This window comes from Scyliorhinus canicula, chromosome 18 (genome assembly GCF_902713615.1).
Source record: "Scyliorhinus canicula chromosome 18, sScyCan1.1, whole genome shotgun sequence".
Classification (NCBI taxonomy): Eukaryota; Metazoa; Chordata; class Chondrichthyes; order Carcharhiniformes; family Scyliorhinidae; genus Scyliorhinus; species Scyliorhinus canicula.
Genome location: NC_052163.1, coordinates 112630161 through 112655032, shown reverse-complemented (window position 1 = coordinate 112655032; position 24872 = coordinate 112630161). Strand labels below are relative to the sequence as shown.

The window sequence follows — 24872 nt, the reverse complement described above, 5'->3', positions numbered from 1 at the left end:
GTGTGTTTCTTGTTTATGTCTGTTATAGTTTGGAGATAGTCAGGACGAGCAAGCCCTTATCTGGACAGTTCGGTTTAGTTATTTTTGGAATCATGAATTGATCATTCACGGGGGGGGGGGGGGGGGACTTTGATACAGCGCAGATCAATAAATCTCTAATGTTTACGTGTGAGGCTGTTTCCTGCAATTTGTACAGGTGGAGAGGGTGAAAAGGGTTTCAAATCCGTTTCTGCTGGACTTTGTAATATTTCATCCTGCACTGTTGTGAATTAATGTTGGCGGGGTTGTGTGAGGGGGGGGATAATTTAATCCCTTCCACCGATTTCTCGGAGAAAGGCTCTGTTTGCAATTGGCAGATGGGGGAAGTCAGAGTGAGTGATCCTGAACTTTCGCCTTCTCTCAGGCTGCCGTTTGTTTTGCTCGGGTGAATGATTAATCCTTCCCTCGCTGCCATTTTCCTTCAGTAACGGGCCACTGAGACAGACCCAGACTCGAAATAAACCAGAGAGGTTGAGAGAGAGAGAGAGAGAGCAAGTGGGTGGGTGTAAACTTTGCGGGCTGCGAGTACAGTATTGGATCTGGGCTACACCTGGGTGGATTTCGGGGAACTCACCCGAGTCAGGGAGATCAATCGTTGTTTCCCCCTCCGCCCTGAGAACGAGTGGGATTGAAAAGAAAGCAAATGCCTGCAACGCGCCCAGGCTGACAGCGTCTGAGAGTTGGCACGGTAAGAAACAAGTCCAGGCTCAATGTGAAATGCACACGCTTGTGAGTTTCACCCACGGATTGTTTAAGGCACTTACTTTCGTCTATTTTAAGTGCCTTCTTTTGAGAGTTGCGTTGTAATGAAATGCTAATTTTAAGTGCACAAACGAGACTTGAAGAGTTTAAAAAAAAAATTTGAACAGGTGGTTTTTGGAGGTGAGTGACTCGGAGGGAGAGGGTGTTGCAATTTGGGGATAACTGGCAGAGAGACAAATTAATTGGGAGATCATTGAACGTAGAAGTGACATCGCCTTAAAAATGAAACTTGTGTGTGTTGGGAAGATTCCACAATTCCCCGGGTGGGGGTGGGGATGCTTAGAAACCTCATTTAATTTCAAGCAGTTGATAACAATCTTAATGGAATGTTTCAATTTAGTTATATGATTTTTGGGGAATTCTCATATATTTTGAGTGATTTGTTTTCGAAACATTTCCCCCCACAGTCAGCAGCATGTCTTTAAGAATTTAAGATGGTTAATCATTCTGGGAAGGTTAAAATTAATAGTTCTGCCGACGAACTAACACAGGAAAGGATTTACTACTGTAAGCGGCTGAGGGCACTTCAATGTTTCACTATCCATAATCCGGAGCTGTTCTGGAGTAAATTGGATTGGGAGTCTGAACCCTATTCGATGACCTGGTGGGAAAGAGGATTGGAATTGGTTCCTAGTGTCTTTTGGGGTCTGTAATTGAACAGGACTAGCATCCCATCTGTAATGCTGACTGGGGAATTAAACAAACACATTCTTCAACCCATCACATCTCCAAATCTCAGGAATTCCTGTGTTTTCTAATGGAATCTGGATTGAATTGCCAATCCTAGATTCAGGTTAGGTGAAGGTGTTCAGCTTTGACGCAGTGGGTAGTAGTCTGATCCTTTTGATTCCGAAGGTTCTGATTTCAAAGTCTGACTCCCGAAATCTGAGCCCATCATCAAGGCTGAAATCCCTTAAAAGAAATCTCCGCTGCTGCCAGCATTTATTTTCCGTCTCTAGTTGCCCTTGAGAAGGTGGTGGGGGCCTTCTTGACCCGCTGCAGTCCCTGTTGTGTAGGTACACCCACATTCCTGTTAGGGAGAGTGTTCCAGGATCTTAACCCAATGACAGTGAAGGAATGGCGATATATTTCCAAGTCAGGGTGGTGAGTGACTTGGAGGGGAACCTCCAGGTGGTGGGGTTCCCAGGTATCTGCTGCCCTGTCCTTCTAGGTGGTAGTGGTCGTGGGTTTGGAAGATGCTGTCTAAGGAACTTGGTGAGTTCCTACAGTGCACCTTGTAGATGGGACACACGGCTGTCACTGTTCTTCGGTGGTGGGGAGACTGAAATATTGTGGAAGGGGTGCCAATCAAGCGGATTATTTTGTCCTGGATAGTGTCAAGCTTCTTGAGTGTTGTTGCACTCATCCAAGCAAGTGGAGAGTAGTCCATGACACACCTGACTTGCGCCTTGTAGATGGTGTACAGGCTTTGGGGAGTCAGGTGAGTTATTCGCCACCGGATTCCTTTTGACCTGCTCTTGTAACCACAATATTTATATGACTAGCTCAGTTCAGTTTCTGCTCAATGGTAATCCCAGGGTGTTTACAGTTTTGATACTACTGAGGGAATTGCTGGCCACTAGATACATAGAACATACAGTGCAGAAGGAGGCCATTCGGCCAATCAAGTCTGCACCGACCCATTTAAACCCTCACTTCCACCCTATCCCGGTAACTCAATAGGCCCGCCTAACCTTTTGGTCACTAAGGGCAATTTATCATGGCCAATCCACCTAACCTGCACATCTTTGGACTGTGGGAGGAAGCTAGAGCACCCAGAGGAAACCCACGCACACTCGGGGAGAACGTGCAGACTCCACACAGACAGTGACCCAGTGGGGAATCGAACCTGGTACCCTGGTGCAGTGAAGCCACAGTGCTATTCACTTGTGCTACCGTGCTGCCCTTAGGAGAGTCAGCCATGCCAGTGTGGGGCTGGAGTCACATATAGGCCCAGACGGGGTAAGGACGACCAGTTCCTTTCCATAAGAACACTAGTGCAAAGGAAAGTGAAAAAGTGATCACTATTTCAGTGACTTCACAGAAGGTAAAATGAACCCAATGGATCCCAACTCAACCATTTCCAGGATTATTTAATTTGAGAAACCCATGAAGACAGTAGGTTTTCTTTGAAAGAGATCCTGGATCATTAAAACTAAACTAGTTTGATAAGAAATTAAGTTAAGTTTGGTATAGTTGATTTTTGGGAACTATGCCTCCTGGGGTGTGTATTTGCTGTAACCTGTTTTGATACATGTTTGTAATAAAATACATTTTTTTTTAAAGTTTAGGTTTGGTGAATAACTAACAAGCCTAAACTATTGTCTCCACAGATTCAGACTGTCCTGGTCAATAGTCCCAGCAGATTCTGTTTCAGTAGTTAGGTTTTGTAAATAACTAGCAGCATTTGAAGAACAAACAAAGGTACAACTGATTTAAATCTGATGAACTAACTCAATTCAACTGGCAGGTTAAGTTTGGTCAGATAATAATATAATAATTTTTATTAGTGTCACAAGTAGGCTTATATTAACACTGCAATGAAGTTACTGTGAAAATCCCCTAGTCGCCACACTCCGGCGCCTGTTCGGGTACACAGAGGGAGAATTCAGAATGTCCATTTCACCTAACAGGCACATCTTTTCGGGACTTGTGGGAGGAAACAGGAGCGCAGCAGGAACCCACGTAGCTACGTGGAGAACGTGCAAACTCCGCACTGACCCAAGCTGGGAATCGAACCCGGGTCCCTGGTGCTGTCAAGCAACAGTGCAAACCACTATGCTAACGTGCCGCCCAAGAAATAGTCCAGATTAACTGAACAATAAATTTGATTTGATAGATGCAAAACATGATTAAACTTATGGGCAGCACGGTAGCAGTGGGCAGCACGGTAGCATGGTGGTTAGCATAAATGCTTCACAACTCCAGGGTCCCAGGTTCAATTCCCAGCTGGGTCACTGTCTGTGCGGAGTCTGCACGTCCTCCCCGTGTGTGCGTGGGTTTCCTCCGGGTGCTCCGGTTTCCTCCCACAGTCCAAAGATGTGCGGGTTAGGTGGATTGGCCATGCTAAATTGCCCTTAGTGTCAAAGTAAGATTGATGGTGGGGGGGGGGTTACTGGTATAGGGTGGATACGTTGGGCTTGAGTAGGGTGATCATTGCTCGGCACAACATCAAGGGCCGAAGGGGCATGTTCTGTGCTGTACTGTTCTATGTTCTATTATGCTCAGTGAATCTGATAAGCAGCTAAGCTAGTAAGTTAAATTTGGTAAATAGCACCAAGACAAAACTAGTAGTCAATAATTTTACTCAATGACTAGTTGGAAAGGCGATGGAGAAAGAGTAAAAGGGCAGAAAAAATTGGGTAGCTTTTTCAAAGAGGCAGCAGAGACCCTTTGGGCTACATGGTTTGCCTCTGTGCTGAATATTTCTACGACTTGCATTGAATTCCAATTTACTCCAACTAAGTTTGAAAGTTCCTCAATGCTGATCGGTTAATTTGTACAGATCCAATATCTCACCTTTTGGATATTGAAGTCAGCTCGTGCACAGGTCTACGGTGCTAAGATTTCTGCTGGTGGACACCGAGACCATTCACACCCAACATCTTGGATTGCTCAGCACCTAAAATCTGGATCAATTCAAAGGGAGTGAATCTGAATTCGTACAGAGTGGATAGCTGAGTAACTTCAAATCGAGCTAACTTCAGCTTGGTTATTGGATATTTTTGTTCGTGAGACACTGGAGACGATCACTGAACACACGGACTAGTCTCAGCTACAGTCACTGTCTTTTGATACAGTGTTGTTGACTTGACATATTGACCAATTTGCCTCCTTTCTGTGTTCATTTACAGATCGCATCAACCACCTTAAAATTATTCCCAGGGAGACGTACTGTCACAATGTATGAGAACCGACCATTAGGGAGCCCGCCAGCCTACAGCCCAAATCATTTTACCCAGCCCATCCTACATAGACCCTCTGTGGTCAGTTATGAATATGATATGCGATCCCCTCCACCTGGTTCATACTACATTGAGGATAAGCCACAACACTTCTACAAATGGAACTCCCCACCAGGGATCATCCGTATTTTAGAGGGAATTGTTGTGATCCTGTGCCTCGCTATTTTTGCATGTGTGGCATCAACATTGCAATGGCAGTATGGTTACGGTTATGGTATGGGCGGAATGATGGGAGGGGGCGGGTATTACCCTGGGATGGGAGGAGGAGGAGGGTATTACTCTGGGATGGGAGGAGGAGGAGGGTATTACTCTGGGATGGGAGGAGGAGGAGGGTATGGGATGGGTGGGTTCGGTTCTAGCGGCCACACTGACCCCAGGGCTGCCACTGGCTTCATGATTGCAATGGCTGCCATTTCCTTTATCGTCATCTTGGCCTTCTTCATTGCCAGTATCACCAAGTCCCAAAACTCCAGGAGCCGGAAGTTTTACCTGCTGTTGCTGATATTCAGCGCTATCCTGGGTGGGTTGGAGCTGATTGCCAGTATTGTCTACATCATGGGGGTCAATCCTATGGCTGGGAGTGGAGGATCCATGTACTACAGCCGGATAAGGATCCTATGCAACCAAATCTATACAACTGGAGGTGGCATGATGATGTCCGATCAATACCTATATCACTATTGTGTTGTGGATGCTCAAGAGGTGAGTCACATTTTATTGTTGTGGTGTAATAGCCTTTGATAAAATGGTAATTCATTCTTCAATTTTTGTGCAAGTTTATTGCTAAAACATGGTAAAGTTTCTGATTTCATAATGGCTCAATTATAAACTGCCCCACCCCAAGTTGTAAATTCTGGAGAGGGTCTTGGTTTTGCCCCGCCCTATGTTAACCAACTCCATCATAGGAGTGGAATATCAGAGGAGGCCATTCTCGCAATTGTTTTCCACTTGTAACATAGCTCATGGCTGATCTGTATCTCAACTCTGTTTACTCGCCTTTCCTCCATTTTATTCATGCCCAAACCTAGCAGGAATCTATCAGTCAGTCTCTAAATGGTCAACCATGTCAGCATTTTTTAATTCTTTCTTTCAGGGGGTGTGGATGTTGCTGGCTAGGCCAGCATTTAATAATAATAATCACCCTTCTCAAGGGTAATTGGGATTAGACAATAAATGCTGGCCTAGCCATCGACACCGATGTCCTGTGAAAGAATGCATTTAAAAAAAAATCTACAGCCTTTGATGGGAAGAGGGTTTCAGAGTTCTACTCCCTCTCTGTGAAGAAGTGATTCCTGATACCATTCCTGAATGACCCTGCTTCCAAGTTTAAGGATATGCTCCATTTATTTCGAACTTCCCCCACCAGTGGAAATAGTTTCTATTCATAGAGTCCCCACGGTGCAGAAGGAGGCCATTCGGCCCATCAAGGCTGCACCGATCCTCCGAAAGAGCACCGTACCGAGCCCCATTCCTGTAACCCCGTTCACCCACCCATCCTTTGGACACTAAGGGTCAATTGATCATGGCCAGTACACCTAACCTGCACATCTTTGGACTGTGGGAGGAAGCCGGAGCACCCGGAGAAAACACAGGCAGAAACAGGGAGAACGTGCAAAATCCACTCGGAATCGAACCCGGGTCCCTGCCGCTGTGTGGCAGTAGTGCTAACCACCGTGCCACCTATCAAATCATTTCATCATCTTAAACATGTCGATCTGGGGCAGCAGGGTAGCATGGTGGTTAGCATAAATGCTTCACAGCTCCAGGGTCCCAGGTTCGATTCCCGGCTGGGTCACTGTCTGTGTGGAGTCTGCACGTCCTCCCCGTGTGTACGTGGGTTTCCTCCGGGTGCTCCGGTTTCCTCCCACAGTCCAAAGATGTGCGGGTTAGGTGGATTGGCCATGCTAAATTGCCCGTAGTGTCCTAATAAAAGTAAGGTTAAGGGAGGGGGTTGTTGGGTTACAGGTATGGGGTGGATACGTGGGTTTGAATAGGGTGATCATGGCTCGGCACAACATTGAGGGCCGAAGGGCCTGTTCTGTGCTGTACTGTTCTATGTTCTATGTTCTAAATCACTCCTTAATCTTTTCAACTCCAGTCCAGTCTCTACAATGGGTCCTGATCACTTAATACTTTGGGCCCTGATATCATTCTGTATTCCTTCCTCAGCCGATATCTGCTTCCCGGGCTGTGATATTCCAAAACAGAACACAGTTACTCCAAATGGGGTCTGAAGAAGACTCTATACAACATAAATATGTGGCGTGATTTAACGGCTGCATCCTGCCGGAATCGGGACAGGGCGTGGCCAGTAGATCCCGCGAGAGGCTCTCCCGGGATTCCCGATGGTCGATACGCCTTGCAATCTGGATGCCGCCACAATGGGTGGGACCCAGACTCACATTGTTAAGTGAATTTAAAAGCGGACTTTACTATTTTTACGTCGTATTGAATGGCCACCCGGCATCTACCGGCCTTGCCGAGGAGACCCCGGCCAGGTGGCCGTTTAACACTGGTGCCCAACAACAGGGATCCAGCGGAACAGCGTTTGGGGGAGGGTCTCTCAGACGATTGGAGGCCCCGGGTGATCGTTCTGGCCAAGCTGGAATCTGACACTTCCACAAGGGCATCTTGGCACTGCCATCCTGTCACCCTGGCAGTTCTACCTGGGTACCAGCCTGGCACTGCCCAAGGGGCACTGCCAGAGTGTCAGGCTGGCATTTTGCCCGCGCAGGGGATGGGGCTTGCGGGTGCCCCATCAGTAGGTGATGGGGTACAGGGGGATCAAGGGCCTCCTAATAGGTGAGTTGGGGGGTCCAGGGTCAAGAGCTGGATCTCTTCCTACAGAGCTTCTCAATGCAGGAAATGACGCTAAGTGCACCCTTGGTTGGGGAGGAGGGGGCTGTGGGGTCCCTGTCCGGGGGGGGGGGGGGGGCCTGGGGTACCTGTCGGGGGCTGAAGTAGCAACCAAGTGCAGTTAGATAGCGGGGTCATTCCCAGTCCCTAATCCCGCCCAGAGCAGACTCTGATTTTTAAAAATTACATCAGGCCCATCCCCGTGAAAACACGGCCAACCTTTTACTTGCCTTTTGGAGCTTTTTTTCTCCTTGTGCACTAGCTGCAGTTTGTATGATGAAGGTGTACCCACAGTGCCCATAGGGAGGGCGTTGCTGGATTTTGACACAATGAAGGAATATATTTTGAAGTCAGAATGTTATGTGGCTTGGAGGGGAACTAGGTGTCCCCATGCAAATGCTGCCCTTGTCCTTCTAGATGGTAGAGGTCAGGGATTCTGAAGGTGCTGCCGAAGGAGACTTGGTGGGTTGCTGCAGTGCATGTTGCAGATGGCACACACTGCTGTCATCGTGTGCCAGTGGTGGAGGGAATGAATATTTAAGCTGATGGATGGAATGCCAATAAAGCGGGCTGCTTTGTCTTGAAGCTTCATGTGTGTTGTTGGAGCTGCGCCCATCTAGGCAGGTGGGGAGTATTCCGTCACACACCTGACTTGTGCTTTTCTTTTGCTAATCTCGTACGTGGAAACCTGTCACGCGCTTTCAGATACCAACCATCGACGCACCCTTAGAAAACATGTTGTTAATAATAACCTTTATTATTGTCACAAGTAGGCTTACATTAACACTGTTATGAAGTTGCTATGAAAATCCCCTAGTGGCCACATTCCGGCGCCTGTTCGAGTACACTGAGGGAGAATTCAGAATGTCCAATTCACCTAACAAGCACATCTTTCGGGACGTGTGGGAGGAAACCAGAGCACCCGGAGGAAACCCACGGGGAGAACGTGCAGACTCTGCACAGGCAGTGACCCTGGTGCAGTGAAGCAACAGGGCTACTGTGCCACCCGATAATGGCTTCAAAATAATTCAGATGAACCAGATTTGATTTATCCATCACAAATCCACACTGGCTCTCTCTGATCAGCTCCAACTTGTCCAAGTATTCAGTCGCCCTGTCTCTATTGACAGATTCTGGTAACATCGCCATTAGCTCTTGCCAGGGTTTCAATGACCTCCGTGACCTCTCGGGAGAGGTTAAATGTCACAGGATTTCAGACGGGTGCCTGTGAATTAGGGTTGCCCAACTCCCTGGGTTTGGCCAGAATGCTCCTGGAATTGGCAGCTGACCTCTTCAGGGTATTGTTACGAGGAAACGAAGAGAGAAAAAGAAAAATCAATAATTCTCTTTGAACATTCTTTGTTTCTTTAATTCTGAAAGTATCAAATGCAGGGAGTAATGACAGTAGACAGACAGGAATCATCCAGTGAACAGTCTGTCCTCATTCCAATTGGCTGTGAGGAGGAGAGGTGCCTCCAGGGAATTGACAACATAGTGTTTATATGTAGCTGGGAGAGTAATCCAGAGGCCTGGACTGATGCCCTCGAGACATGAGCCCAAATCCCACAAGAGGAATTTCAATTCAGTTCATTAGTAAATCTGGAATAAAGTGCGAGACTCGTTCAGCACTCCATTATGGAATTCCTGTAGTGCAGAAGGTGGCCATGCGGCCCATCGAGACTGCACTGACCCTCTGAAATAGAGCGCACCGCCTAGGCCCATGCCCCCCCCCCCCCCCCATTCCCGGAACCCAGCAAACACACCTAACCTTTTGAAGAATGAAATGAAATGAAAGTCGCTTATTGTCACAAGTAGGCTTCAAATAAAGTTACTGTGAAAAGCCCCTAGTCGCCACATTCCGGCGCCTGTTCGGGACACTGGACGTGGACACTGAAGGAGCAATTTAGCATGGTCAATCCACCTAACCTGCTCACCTTTTGACTTATAGGCATCTCCCCACCACCTTTTTAAAGATAATGCGGGAAGGGCAACAAGTCAGGCATTCCCAGTGGATGCTCACATCCCAAGAGTGGATGGAAAAAAGGATGAATGTGCCAAGTGACCAGTGGCAGAAGTATTGGGGTGGGATGGTTGGATGGATGCAGGAGGCCCTGTGATGTGATCTCCAGGAATCCACCCAACCAGAGTTAGTAATTATACTGTCGACCTTTGTTGGGAAATGTGTGTGACGCTGTCAAATTGAAGCCGGGACAATCTTGGTCCATTCTAGTCCACATGGATCAGTGCATTGAATGAGCTGCTGATTTGCCAGAGCCATAGACTGCAGAGTGAGTCAAACCTGGTGGAAATCAACTTCTAATCATTAGCTTCAGTGGTGCCGTGGTTAGCACTGCTGCCTCGCGGTGTTGAGTACCCACGTTCGATCCCGGCCCCTGGTCATTGTCCGTGTGGAGATTGCACATTCTCCCCGTGTTTGCGTGGGGTAACCCTCACAACCCAAAGATGTGCAGGTTAGGTGAATTGGCCACGCTAAATTGCCCCTTAATTGGGAAAAAAAGAATTGGGTATTCTAAATTTATATGTTTAAAAAATCTAATCATTAGCATCACCAGAGATCACTCCTGATGGGTTGCTTGTATAATCTTACAGAAATGTAGGAGTAAGTCAAATCCTTAGCTTGTCCAAGGCTGTGGGGGAAGGGGGGGGGGGGGGGGGGGGGGGGGGGGGGGGGGGGGGGGGGGGGGGGGGGTGTGGGGGGGGAGGGGGGGGTGAATGTTTGAGACAAGTTTATGGGAAATGTGAAAAGCATTAATTTGATGGGGAAAAGTAACGTTTGAGGAACTTGGTCATGCTTCACATGTCTGGTGGAACACTTTGTGGACACGAGTTCACTGAAGTGACCGAGGGGCCCTGTGGAATTTACCTGTTCAGATTCGGAGAGATTATTTTGCGAAACACTGTGTTCTCCAAAAAGGATAGGTGGCAAAAACCACAAGTAAGGCACAGAACCGCATGTTATTCGTCAGGAAATCGAGGGATTTGGGGATTGGGTGGGAAAGTGTAGAAGATCAGCCATGGTCTGATTGAGTGGCTGTAGGGCTCAGAGATGTACGACTCCATTACTCCTCCATCTGTTGTTAACAACGCAAAATAATTAATAGCGCGGCAGAGAGAAAGGGTTGAAAAAAAAACACAATCTCCCCAGGTCACCATACCAACCTGCTCTCTCTCAAATGTTTCCAGCATTGACAGTTTCCAATTCTGTTTTTCCACCTGTTGGGTCCGCTTATTTGGCAGCCCCCCCCCCCCACCACTCCGTCAGAGAGTTGCGAGTCCTGTTTAATGAATGAAACCTTTATTAGAGGGCTGAGCAGTTTTTAAATAGAATGGGGTCTCGGCGAAAGCAATTATTCTCATGTCAGTGAACTCATTTTGAAAAGAAGTAGAATGCATTTCAAAGACGATTTTAAAGATGACAATAGTCTCTTGTGAGTAACCATGCCCTTAATGGGGCAGTGCCTCTTTCTCTCTCTCCTTTCTTTCTTTCTCTCTCTCTCTCTCTCTCTTACGCCAAAGTCAGAAGGTCTGTGATTACTAGCCCCATTGAGTAAACAGGCTGACATTCCCAGTGCAATACTAAGGGAATGCCACACTGTCTGAGGTGCTGTTTCAGATGATTTTTTAACATTTTTATTTGTAGCTATTTAGTTCTAAAGACGTTGGGGCAAAATTTCAGGTTGAACAATTCGTGACTTCTTGGCCAATGGATAGCAAAAAGCCTGTACACTTTCCAATTTTCCAGTGGGCGGCACGGTAGCACTGTGGTAGCACAGTTGCTTCACTGCTACAGGTCCCAGGTTCGATTCCCGGCTTGGGTCACTGACTATGCGGAGTCTGCACATTCTCCCCGTGTCTGCGTGGGTTTCGCCCGGGTGCTCCGGTTTCCTCCCACAGTCCAAAGATCTGCAGGTTAGGTGGATTGGCCATGATAAATTGCTCTTGGTGTCCGGGGAGGTTAGGTGGGGTTGCTGAGTTGCGGGGATGCGATGGAGCCGTGGGTTTGGGTGGGGTGCTCTTTCCTGAGGGCCGGTGCAGACTTGATAGGCTGAATGGCCTCCTTCTGCACTGGTAAGTTCTATGTTCTATGATTCTTTAATTGATTATGGTAAGGTGGAGGATCTTGAGGGTCGGCATGTCAAGCAACCAATGGTGGGAGTGCGCACCCTCGCCCATGGGTTTCCCGGTGGGAGGGACAGTTTTAAGTGGATATCCCATTGACAAGAAGCGGGGAAATAGAATTCCATTGCCAGCGAATGGCCAAGAAACACGTGTTTGGGAACTATACAATCCCGCCCCATGTGATGAATCCTCCAGGAGGTGACCAACCAGAGTTGGTAGCCCTGCACTGAGCTAATCCAGAATAAACTGCTGGGCATTGGTGCAAAGCAATCCATGTTGAAAGGAGAACGGTGTGCATGGTGTGTGAAATGTAATTGGTCAATTTTAACCTGATACAGACAATGCCAAGAGGGTCTGACCTTTGAACTCCTGTCTTGTAATCCAGCCTCGGAAGTAGATGATCTCCACCCTCTCAATATAAAATGGTTGCACTCATCAACCAATTAGCACTCATTGCTATTCGTGAAATATAATTGGTTACTTTATTCCTCTGAGGCACCTATTGGTCATGTTGAATTTCGGCACTTGATTTCATAAAACAAATTGTTAGAAGATTGAGGAAAGAAGCAAATATGTTTTCAGACATAAAGTCCGTACCAGGCTGACCGACATTAGCTCCCAGTCCAGAAAAACCTCAATGTTTAAAATTCTCAACCTTGTTTTCAAATCCCTCCAGGTTTCATGCCTCTCTTTCTCTGCAACCTCCAGCCCTATCAGGTCTCTGGGAACCTTCAGATTTGGTCTCTTAAAAATCCCCAATTTTAATCCCCCCATATCGGTGGCCTTCAGCTGCCCGCACTCTAGAATTCTACCCCTAAACATCGTGGCCTCTTTACTTCATTCCCCTCTGTTTTTAAACAAATGTCTTTGACCGACCTCTTGATCACCTTTGCGAATATCTCCTTGTCAAATTTCGAATGATGTCAAATTTTGAATAATAAGGCCCTTGTGAAGCACCCTGACATTTTTTTCAACACACCAGATGCCTCCTCTTCACTTTCTGTTTTGGGTCATGAGTGGAAGGGAAAATCTGAGAGTGACAGAGAGAGAGAGTCAGAACGAAAGAAACAAAGAGCTGTGGAAAAAGATAGAGACTGAAAAGCAGAGAGATGCAGACAGAGAGTAGTCGAGTGGAATGTAGACACAAGCAGAGTAAGACGGAGAGAGATCAGGAGACAGAAGTCAGGAGAAAGAGCCACGAGGATAGATGGCGAGGAAGGACGACAAATAGAAAAAGTGAGGCACTGACCAAATACATTGGCACAGAGACATCGTGATAAGAAACAAAGATACACATGGGGGAAGGGGCAGAGTGAGAGACCCAAGGAAAAGTTAAATGGGACAAGGGGAGAGAGAGAGCGAAAGAGTGGGGCAAGCAGACTGAGAGAGAGAAAGATCCACGAACGGAGAGATGGATTAGAAAGAGACGAATATATGGAGAGATATTCAGGACAAAGAGAGATAAAATGATAGGTCAGAGAATTTACAGTGCAGTAGGAGGCCATTCAGCCCATCAAGTCTGCACCGGTCCTTGGAAAGAGCACCCCAATTAAGCCCACGCCGCCACCACATCCCGTAACCCAGTAACCCCACCTAACCTTTTGGACATTAAAGGGCAATTTAGCACGGCCAATCCACCTAACCTGCACATCGTTGGACTGTGGGAGGAAACCGGAGCACCCGGAGGAAACCCGTGCAGACACAGGGAGTAAGTGCAAACTCCACACATACAGTCACCTGAGGCCAGTTTTGAACCCGGGACTCTGGAGCTGTGAGGCAGCAGTGCTAACCACTATGCCATTGTGCCGCCCCATTGGAGTGAGACATTAACAGAAAAGCAGAGACAGATGTGGCGAAATAGAGACAGATGTGTAGTAATAAGGACTGACCCCCACACATTCAGACTGAGGATATTTCTAAACAGAGAGGTTCAGAGACTGAGAGAATGAAAGGAAATGCAAAGCATCAACATTTTAGAGATTAACTCTGCACAGTACGGAGACAATGCTAATCCCATTCCTGTCTGTTTCCTGTTGATAGGCTGTGGCGATTGTTTGCGGATTCCTGGTGGCGCTGACGTTTTGTATCATTGCTTTCTTCGCTCAACGAGTGCGACATAAAATCTGGAGATACGGAAAGCCAAATATCCTCTGGGAAAAAGGCCTTGCTGACGGAGAGGTGGGACCGAATGTGGAGGAGTGGGTAAGCAAGCCTGTGAAGAGATCCTGGTTCAATTGTCGGTCAATCCTGAGTTGGTGTATCTCAGTGGAACTGTTTCTATTGGCTGAAGGGCAGCGCTGACTCCTAGAAAGAGAAGTTCACAAAGTGACTTGGTTAGATCGAACTGGGTGTGTTGTGTTCAGCCCAGGCAAAATGGATAAATATTGAGATTAGATGGAGAGATAGATCAGATACCATGGAGGATGTGCCGCGTCTTGCTATTGGGAGCAAGGGACAGTAAATGTTCTCTGCGGGTCAGGATCCAATGTTTGGCTACTGGAGTTCAGCTTTAATCCTGTTGGGAATCACAGATTGTTTACCCAAACTTTGTGACACAAGATAAATGGCTGGGTAGGTTTCATGATAGCACGAAGGATACGTGAAGCAGGGGAGGAGATTGAATGGGTGGAGAGGGTCTGTGATAACGCAGAGTGGATATGAGATTTAGAGGGGAGCGATTGATGGGCCACTTGGACATTATTCAATCCATGCGTTCTGAAGATTTGTGTACGAGACTGCCAATTTATGCCAAATTTTTCTCACTAGGAATGAGTTTCTTTACTAGAAAAGTTACATTTTGATTGTGTGATGAATTCTGAGTCAGGTCCAACTGGAGAGAATATTATTCCATTGAATCACCCAATACCCAATGTAGAGACTTTTAAAAATAAATTTAGAGTACCCAATTATTTCTTTTTCCAATTAAGGGGCAATTTAGTGTGGCCAATCCACCTACCCTGCACATCTTTGGGTTGTGGGGGGTGAAACCCACGCAGACACGGGGAGAATGTGCAAACTCCACACAGACAGTGACCCAGAGCCGGGATTCAAACCCAGGTCCTCAGCACTGTAGGCAGCAATGCTAACCACTGTGTTACCGTGCCGCCCACCAATGTAGTGACTTCTGAACAGAGATATTTATTGGCCCTCTCACCTTGTCCGACTTGAGGACCCAGCAGAAATATTTTGAAGTCCTTTGTTACTTGAGAGCTGTCGCAGAGGTCAGTGTACGGTAAAGGGATTTATCAGCTGACTGTACACATGTACAGGTGAAGTTAAATCACACGCAAGGACACGCTATCACTTAGGGAAAGGTTCACCTCGTAAATCCCTATTATCAACAAGTTGCAAAATACTTTTCCACTCATGAGGATGAAACTAAAGGTGTCACGCCCCCTAAAACTGTACATTTTATTACCGTCTCTTTGTAAAACAATAACTCATCAGTAATGGACTGGTGTCTCAAATTTTGATTACCTACCATTTCTGAAGTGGGAGATATTATTCCACAGTCTCCAGCTGATGCTTCGGAAACTCCCCTACAATGGTGTGTGGATTGAAACACCATGGACGCGATTCTCCAAGCCCCACGCCCCGGACCGGAGAATCGCCACAACCGCACCACGATGCCCCGACGTCAGCGCGCGATTCTCCGATATGCGGAGAATCGCCGCCATTTGCGCCGTCGCGTTTGGCACGGCGGCGGTCACGGCCGCTGGAATCGGCGAGGCTGAGCGGCCACGTGGAAAAAGCAGAGTCCCGCCGGCGCCGTTCACCCCCTGGTCACTGCCGGCAGGAACTCTGCGCATAGGGTCGGGGGGGGGGGGGGGGGGGGGGGGGCGGCCTGTGGGGCGGGGAAAAGCACTCCATCACCAGGTGGGGCCTCCGATGGTGTCTGGCCAGTGATCGGGACCCACTAATCGGTGGGCCGGCCTCCCCCCCCCCCCCCCCCCCCACCCCCACCCCCCCACCGCCCCGGGCCTACTTTGTTACGCGGCCACCCCCTGAACCCCCACACCATGTTGCGTAGGGGCCGGCACGCTGAAGAAGTCCCCCGCGCATGCGCGGATTGGTGTGGCCCAACTGCACATGCGCAGGTTGGCACTGCGCCCATTTGGCGCCGGGAAGGGAGGCTGGAGCGGCGTGAACCGCTCCAGCGCCGTGCTGACCCCCTGTGGGGGACAGAATCTGTCGTCCCCGTGCTCGTTTCGCGCCGTCGTGAAATGCGACGGTGTTCACGATGGCGCGAACACTTAGTCCTGCAATCGGAGAATCGCCCCCTACACATTTCTATTGTATCGTTAACGTGGTCAAAGTGTCCTGAGGTTTTTCGCAGGAGCCTATTCGGACAACTATTCAGACATGAATAGGATGCAGGAAATATTCAGCCGATCTGACATCACCCATTGGATAGAGAGAAACAGAGTTTTTAAAAATTAAATTTAGAGTACCCAATTCATTTTTTTTCCAATTAAGGAGCAATTTACTGTGGCCCATCCACCGAGCCTGCCCACCTTTTGTGTTGTGGGGGCGAAACCCACGCAGACACGGGGAGAATGTGCAAACTCCACACGGACAATGACCCAGAGCCGGGATCGAACCTGGGACCTCGGCGCCGTGAGGCCGCAGTGCTACCACTGCGCCACCGTGCTGCCTGAGGGAAACAGAGTTAACAGCCATGATTACCCGCCGCTGCGTTCGGGAATCCCGATCGGGCAGAGAATGGAATGTCCCCTGAAAACGGGTTTGGCAGCGGGCCAGTAGTGATTCTCCGCTGGCGGGAGCATTTAAGCTCCAGAACAGAAAATCCCGGCTCAACATTTCAGATCAGTGATGACCCTTTAACAGAAAGATTGGGCTATTGAGCCGCATACGGAGATATTGGGACAGGTGAACAAATGTTTGGTGAAAGAGAAGGATTGTCTGAGGGAAGAGAAAGCCGGAGAGATTTAGAGAGGGAATTCCAGAGATGTCATAGTGAGCTAGATCCTGCTGTACAGGTAAGTAAACCTTTCAGGAACTGGGGTGCAAAGGTCAGTTATAAAAGCCTAGCCACTGCACTGCCTGTGATGAACTCATTCAAACTGTGCTTAGAACCTGGGGGTCGTCTTCATCGGTAAGAAAATATTCAGGCAGTGACAATACCAACTGAGCAATCTGCCAAACCTATCCCCACTGTTTTGTTACCTGTGCGGTAGGTAACATGTGCTACTCAAACCTTGGCCAATGATGAGGTCTTCGGAATCTCGATGAAGAAGACTCAAACTCGTCCAGTTTATTGAGTAACTATAATAATAATTGCATGAGTTCTTTTACTTTAACTTTGATACGAGTGTAAAGGTTAACAAGATCTAACTACGGTAACTATACATAACTCCACTAGCCATCTGAACTAGTCTGCTATTGCCCTGGTCACAGTGCACCCAAGAGAGAGCTAGAGGCCCAATTTGGTTGCCTTTTATACCCCTGTTGGCCCGGCCCTCTAGTGGTCATGTGGTGCTACTGATTACACATTAACCCCTTGTATATAGAGATCACTACACCCACCCCCCTGCATTTCCCCTTCGGCAACACTCCTCCACCAGTCAGACTGAAACAGCACAACTGAGAGGTACCCGAGCGGATCTGCGACTCGAGCGAGGCCTGACTTTCCCCACCACCAGCTCTTTCTGTTTACTCTTTAGTTCTGGGAGATATTGAACAAGACCCATACTGATGGAGCTTGTACTCACCACCCAATCTTATCAGGCCGAGGTGCAATGCCTGCTGATTGCCCCATTCTGACACTGATCTCTGTTTACTTTTTGATAAGTTTAGTTTCGGCTCAATTACTCATTAACCTGATTTGCTGCTTTGGTTTCACTCGCTGGCTTGCCTCATTGTGACTGATTAAATAAATTCCCCACCGTTGACCCATATTGTGCAGTTTTAAAATGGTGTCAAAGTGGAAGATCAGCGACAAAATCGCTTTTTAGCAGCTGCTGTCTCGGAGTTTCTGTCCAGGCCTCCTTTACCCAGCTGACAGTTCCCGAGTTGCCTTTATTTTGTAAAGTTATGTGGTGAGATAGTAGAAGAGGACAAATTAAATCAGATAGCTGTGATTATTGGGGGATGGTCTGTTGTGCCTGTGCCATCTCCCTGCAAGGGCAGTTCATCCCCTGCTCCCCGACCCCCTCACCCCCTACCCCGCCTAGCCCCTCCCCCCGCCATGCCCCATTGGAAAACTCAAAACAACACCAACTTGCATTTATGTAGCACTTTTAACTTCCTAAAAGGTCTCAAGATGCTTCACAGGAACGATTGTCAAACAAAATCTTGACACTGAGCTTACATATTGGGACAGGTGGCTACAAGTCTGCACAAAGACGGATTTTAACATAGAACATAGAACAGTACAGCACAGAACAGGCCCTTCGGCCCTCGATGCTGTGCCGAGCTTTGTCCGAAACCAAGTTCAAGCTATCCCACTCCCTGTCATTCTGGTGTGCTCCATGTGCCTAGCCAATAATCGCTTGAAAGTTCCTAAAGTGTCCGACTCCACTATCACAGCAGGCAGTCCATTCCACACCCTAACCACTCTCTGAGTAAGGAACCTACCTCAGATATCCCTCCTATATCTCCCACTCCGAAGTTATAGTTATGGCCCCTTGTAACAGCTACATCCACCCGAGGAAATTGTCTCTGAACGTCCACTCTATCTATCCCCCATCATCTTATAAACCTCTATTAAGTCCTCCTCCGCTCCAATGAGAAAAGTCCAAGTTCCCTCAACCATTCCTCATAAGACCTACTCTCCAATCCAGGCAGCACACTGGTAAATCTCCTTTGCACCCTTTCCAATGCTTCCACGTCCTTCCTATAATGAGGTGACCAGAACTACATCCAGAATATTCTCCGTCCCCACCTGTGCCTCAGCTCAGTTTCTGCTGAAATTCTGATTGTCATCTCCAAACTCAACTATTCCAATGCTCCCTGAACCATGTGGTCCCACCAGGGTCCTGTACAGTTGCAGCATAACCGCACGTGAATGGCCGCAAGGATTTGGTCAATGACTTCCAAATTCCCAATACTGAACTGCAGGAAATTGCCAATAAACGGGAAAGACTGGGAGCAAAACGCAGTGAGCTCAGTAGAGATGATGCAGAGGGAGCACTGAGTGTTTGCGGCCTACATCTGGAGGCTGACCCCAAAGCATTGGATGATATTGCTGGGCAGAATGTTCAGACCCTTTGGGAACACCAGAGAAAATGGCAGGAGGAAGAGGCAGAAAAAGTGAATTGCCATTATTACGTTAAAAACACGATATAAAATTATTGCGGCATCTAATTGGGTGAGTTGCCAGAGAGTAATTGGAGCCATGGGTCAGTACTTGGAGGTAGGAGAGGTCATTCAATAGCACTGAGAGTTTCTTACTCCTTTCCACAGTTCAATGTCTGAGGCTGTGAGCCTGGTTAGGGTTTGGATGTCGTATTTCAGTCTCTTTTCTGCTCCATTAAGTTCCGAAGGAGGACAGTTCAGCCCCATGGAGGCCCCATACGGCTCCTTCAAGCCTGTGCAAGACGGGTAAACACTGACTTGTTGTACATTAACATTCAGAGACTGAATGGATCACAGCCAACTCTTAACCCATCCCGTACCAGGGCCCCTAATGAAACTCCTCCTCAATACCTTTCCATTCAATCCCAATTCCAAATCATCACTCTGTTCTCAAACTATTGAGACTTTGATTTTGTAGCCCATAAACATTTCATAAATATTTTAAAAGATATATTTTTATTCAAGGCATTTTCACAAAATATCAGAAGAACAGCACATCAACTCGATAAACAGGAGTGGCACGGTGCCGCAGTGGTTAGCATTGCTGCCTACCATGCTGAGGACCCGGGTTAGACCCTGGCCCAGGGTCACTGTCTGTCTAGAGTTTGCACGTTCTCTGCGTGGGTTTCGTCCCCACAACCCAAAGATGTGCAGGTTAGGTGCATTGGCCACACTAAATTGCCCCTTAATTGGAAAAAAATAATTGGGTACTCTTAAATTTATTCGAAAAAAACACATCAACTTGATAAACAACCACAACCCTCCTGCGCCCCCCCCCCCCCCATCCCCCGACACGAACACGCCACCACATCCCGCCTTCCCCTTATTACCCCCCCATGCTGATCCCTTAATCCTGTTTAAATAAATCGATATACGGTTTCCACCTGCGGGTGAACCCCTCTGCCAACAGCCCCCCCCCCCCCCTCCCAGAGCGAACTGGACCTTTCCCAGCCTCAGGAATTCCGACAGGTCGCTCACCCACACTCCCGCTTTCGGCATCTCCGAATCCCGCCCCCCCGAGTAAAATCCTTCTTCTGGCTGTCAGGGAGGCAAAGGCCAAGACATTGACCTCTCTCACCCCCTGGACTCTGGGTCTTCCGACACCCCAAATACCGCCACCTCGGGACTCGGAGCCACCTCCACACCCAACACCTCAGACATCACGACTGAGAACCCCTGCAGAACTCTCAGTCTAGGAGCTCCAGTGCCCTGAACAGGATTTATTCCTCAACCATGAACCAGGTGGTCTGGTCATTATCGTGCTCCTATTTCTGGGATCTTGCTCTGTGTAAATTGGCTGCGTTGCAGCAGTGACTACATTTCAGAATGTGGAGATGCCGGCGTTGGACTGGGGTGAGCACAGTAAGAAGTCATAACACCAGGTTAAAGTCCAACAGGTTTGTTTCAAACACGAGCTTTCGGAGCACTGTGACTGGAGAGGTGTGTTCCAGAAACATATATATAGACAAAGTCAAAAAATCAAGTCTTTACAGATCCAGAGAGAGGGGTAACCCCAGGTTAAAGAGGTGTGAATTGTCTCAAGCCAGGACAGTTGGTAGGATTTTGCAAGCCCAGCGCCAGATGGTGGGGGATGAATGTAATGCAACATGAATCCAAGGCCCTGATTGAGGCCAAACTCATGTGTTAGGAACTTGGCTATAAGTTTCTGCTCCACGATTCTGCGTTGTTGCGTGTCCTGAAGGCTGCCTTGGAGCACGCTTACCCGGAGATCAGAGGCTGAAAGCCCTTGACTGCTGAAGAGTTCCCCGACTGGTGATTGTCGCGCGATGTCCGTTCATCTGTTATCGCAGCGTCTGCATGGTCTCGCCAATGTACCATGCTTCGGGACATCCTTTCCTGCAGCGTACGAGGCAGACAACGTTGGCCGAGTCGCACGGGTATGTACCGTGGTACATTCATCCCCCACCACTGGGCTTGAGAAATCCTACCAACTGTCCTGGCTTGAGACAATTCACACCTCTTTAACCTGGGGTTACCCCTATCTCTAGATCTGTAAAGACTTGATTACCTGCAAATGCTCGCATTCTAAGCATTGTCTGGCATCTTTGACTTTGTCTATATATATGTTTCTGGAACACACCTCTCCAGTCACCTGAGGAAGGAGCAGTGCTCCGAAAGCTAGTGTTTGAAACAAACCTGTTGGACTTTAACCTGGTGTTGTAAGACTTCTTACTGTACATTTCAGAAAGTATTTCATTGCCACTTTGGTACCAAGATTGTGAAAGGCTCTACAGAAATGCAAGTCACCCGACAATCAAGAGGCTTCTAAAATTCGAATTTAGCGTCACTTAACCCCTTTGACCCTGATCCAGGTTACTCTGCAAGACTATTTCCAGGCAGCTGCTATCCTATTGGATGGGCCCTACCTCTGCACATTGGTTAGAATTTACAGTGCAGAAGGAGGCCATTGGGCCCATCGAGTCTGCACCGGCCCTTGGAAAGAGCACCCCACGGATGCCCACGCCTCCACCCTATCCCCGTAACCCCACCTAACCGTTTTTTGGACATTAAGGGCAATTTATCATGGCCAATCCACCTAACCTGCACATCATTGGACTGTGGGAGGAAACCGGAGCATCCGGAGGAAACCCACGCACACACGGGGACAACGTGCAGACGCTGCACAGACAGTGACCCAAGCCGGGAATCGAATCTGGGACCCCTGGAGCTGTGGAGCAACTGTGCTAACCAATGTGCATTGGTACTGCCCATAATGTCACCAACACAATCGCATTCACCCAACACTGAGCTTCCATCACGCGTGACACAGCATGGGTGAGATGCAGAATGCTATTTGGTCTATCTTTCTAGTCACTCCCCCTGGGTTGACGTTTTGAATCGGTTCCAGATTAATATCCCTGTTTTCTTTCAAGGGCTAAACAGCTGATTTGTGATGCAGAACAAGGCCAGCAGCGTGGGTTCAATTCCCGTATCAGCTTACCCGAACTGGCGCCGGAATTTGGCGACTAGGGGCTTTTCACAGTAACTTCATACTTGTGACAATAAAAGATTATTAATATTCTTATTAAGTGAAGTTTGTCAATTCTCTTGTACTGGCTCGCCTATAGTGAAGGGTTTAAGTCTCAGCAGTAAGCTGAAGGTATGAAGGAGGATCTTGTGATACCCTTTTCAGACAAATGGAATTTGCTTTCAACCCAACCTACTGATACTAAGATGCTGTGACTATGATGGATGATGTTTCTGTTTGGCAAAGGATATGGGATTGAGGCGCGGATCAGCTCTGATCTAATTGATCGGCAGAGCAGGCTCCAGTAGTTGAATAGCCTCCTCCCGTTCCTATTATGTTTGTTGAAACATTTCATCCAAACATTGGTCGAGAAGACTATATTACCAGGGAGGGGCCTTTGAAATTGAAAGTGTGAATTAATTTAGAAGAGAGGTGGGATTGAGGAATTTGGGGAGGAGGTGGGCAGGTGGGATTGAGGAGAAGGTGGGTGGGTGGGATTGAGGGATAGGGGCCTCACGGTAGCATGGTGGTTAGCATCAATGCTTCACAGCTCCAGGGTCCCAGGTTCGATTCCCGGCTGGGTCACTGTCTGTGTGGAGTCTGCACGTCCTCCCTGTGTGTGCGTGGGTTTCCTCCGGGTGCTCCGGTTTCCTCCCACAGTCCAAAGATGTGCGGGTTAGGTGGATTGGCCATGCTAAATTGCCCGTAGTGTAAGGTTAATGGGGGGATTGTTGGGTTACGGGTATACGGGTTACGTGGGTTTAAGTAGGGTGATCATTGCTCGGCACAACATCGAGGGCCGAAGGGCCTGTTCTGTGCTGTACTGTTCTATGTTCTATGTTCTATGGGAAGAATGTGGGTGGGTGGGATTCTGGGATATGGGAGAAGGTGGGTGGTGGGATATGAGAAACAATGTCCCATAGTGAGTGCGCTTACCTGGGTGTTTCGCACAGTTTAGAGAAACACAGCAACGCTACGTAACGCAACTCCAGTTAGATACGGGGCCTCAGTGGGGAACGCAGAGTCGCGGCCGCACTTAGTCTCATTTCTTGCATTGAGAAGCCCTGTTCGCCGAAACTCCATTCTTAAATGCCATTTTTCAGATGACATCTGAAATTAGAGCTCCCTATACTTGTTCCATTATTTCAAAGAGTTCTTAAAATGTTAAGGGGCTCTGGAGAAGGAGAGCAAAGTGAGGTCTACTGGCGTCTTGGCAATGTTCCTTAGTGATGCAACCCAATCCCAAACATTTACTCTGAGTAATTTGAGGGTGTGACACGCATCGAGATGGAATGAAATGCTGTTGTTCGATTATAAAAAGGTGGTGAAATGCTGTATAAATACAACTGTCTTTCTCCAGTTTGAATTTTGGTCTGAATTACAGAATATTCCAGAATAGAAACATGCCATTCAGCCCATCAAATCCGGCTACTGATTTTCTTCACAAGCCACCCAGTCTAATCCCACTCTTTCCCGCCCCCCCCCTTGTTCCACACACACACTTTACTACCCGACCCAGTCAAATCCCTCTCTCCTGCTCACTCTCTACCCTTTAATACCTTACCAGTCAAATCTCACTCTCATGTTCACGGCCCCATCCTTTAATGGCCTACCCAGTCTAATCCCACTCTACTGCTCATTCCTTCATGGGCAGCATGGTAGCACAGTGGGTAGCACTGTTGCTTCACAGCTCCAGGGTCCCAGGTTCGATTCCCGGCTTGGGTCACTCTGCATGTGGAGTCTGCACGTTCTCCCTGTGTCTGCGTGGGTTTCCTCCGGGTGCTCTAGTTTCCTCCCACAAGTCCCAAAAGACATGCTGTTAGGTGAATTGGACATTCTGAATTCTCCCTCTGTGTAACTGAACAGGCGCCGGAATGTGGCGACTAGGGGCTTTTCACAGTAACTTTATTGCGGTGTTAATGTAAGCATACTTGTGACAATAAAGATTATCATTATAACCTATCTGTTGACCCTGCTGCCTTTCACCATTCTCCTAATAATTCATCTCAATCAAAATACAGCAGGTCAGTTCTGAAGTGGCCATTATGTGAAAGCAATAGGAGGTAATTGATCTATCAAGTCACTCACTGCTTGCATCTTTCTGGTCTTTCAGGTGAAGACTGTTCCAGAAGGAGGTCACGATGAAACGGAAACCGTTCAATTCTTCGACAAACCAGCCAATGGTGTCAATATGACGAGCATCAATGAGTATAATTCACAGCCATCCACATATAATTTGGAGAATCACAATCAGTAAGTGGCAAGTGTGACCAAATGATACAATGAATAATCATGTAGCATAGAAGGAGGCCATTCAGCCCATCATGGCAATACTAGCTCTTTGGTAGAGCGATCCAGTTAATCCTACCTCAATGCTCTTTCCCCATAGCCCTGGACATTATTTCCCCTTCAAGTATATATCCAATTCCCTTTTGAAAGGTATTATTAGTTTCTCCTTCCATCGCCTTTTCGTAATCAGAACAACTCATTGCATAAAGAAAAATTCTCCTCCTTCCCCCTCTGGTCATAGAATCCCGACAGGGCAAAAGGAGGCCATTGGGCCCATCGAGCCTACATAGACTCTCTGACAGAGCACCCTACATAGGCCCACTACCCCCGTCCTATCCCTGCAATCTCATCTAACCTTTGGACGCTAAGGGACAATTTAGAATGACCAATCCACCTAACTTGCACATCTTTGGACTGTGGGAGGAAGCCCAAGCAGACACGGGGAGAAGAGGCAAACTGGACACCGACTGTTACCCAACTTTGAACCCAGGTCCCTGGCGCTGTGAAGCAGCAGT

General features: G+C 47.9%; 1 protein-coding gene across 2 annotated transcripts in view; it reads left to right on the top strand.

Annotated features, from left to right (window-relative positions):
• Positions 1 to 307: 307 nt before the first annotated feature.
• Positions 308 to 24872, top strand: part of si:ch73-61d6.3 (occludin) — a 35494-nt gene continuing 10929 nt past the window's right edge. Inside the window, exons 1-4 of one of the 2 annotated variants that reach the window (XM_038777898.1) lie at positions 308 to 727; positions 4656 to 5468; positions 13803 to 13964; positions 24182 to 24321. In XM_038777898.1, the coding sequence (XP_038633826.1) occupies positions 4704 to 5468; positions 13803 to 13964; positions 24182 to 24321 (1067 nt within the window). In that variant the 5' untranslated portion in view covers positions 308 to 727; positions 4656 to 4703. Of the gene's footprint in view, positions 728 to 3144; positions 3226 to 4655; positions 5469 to 13802; positions 13965 to 24181; positions 24322 to 24872 lie in introns of those variants that run through there. The other variant, XM_038777899.1, reaches the window with a different exon arrangement.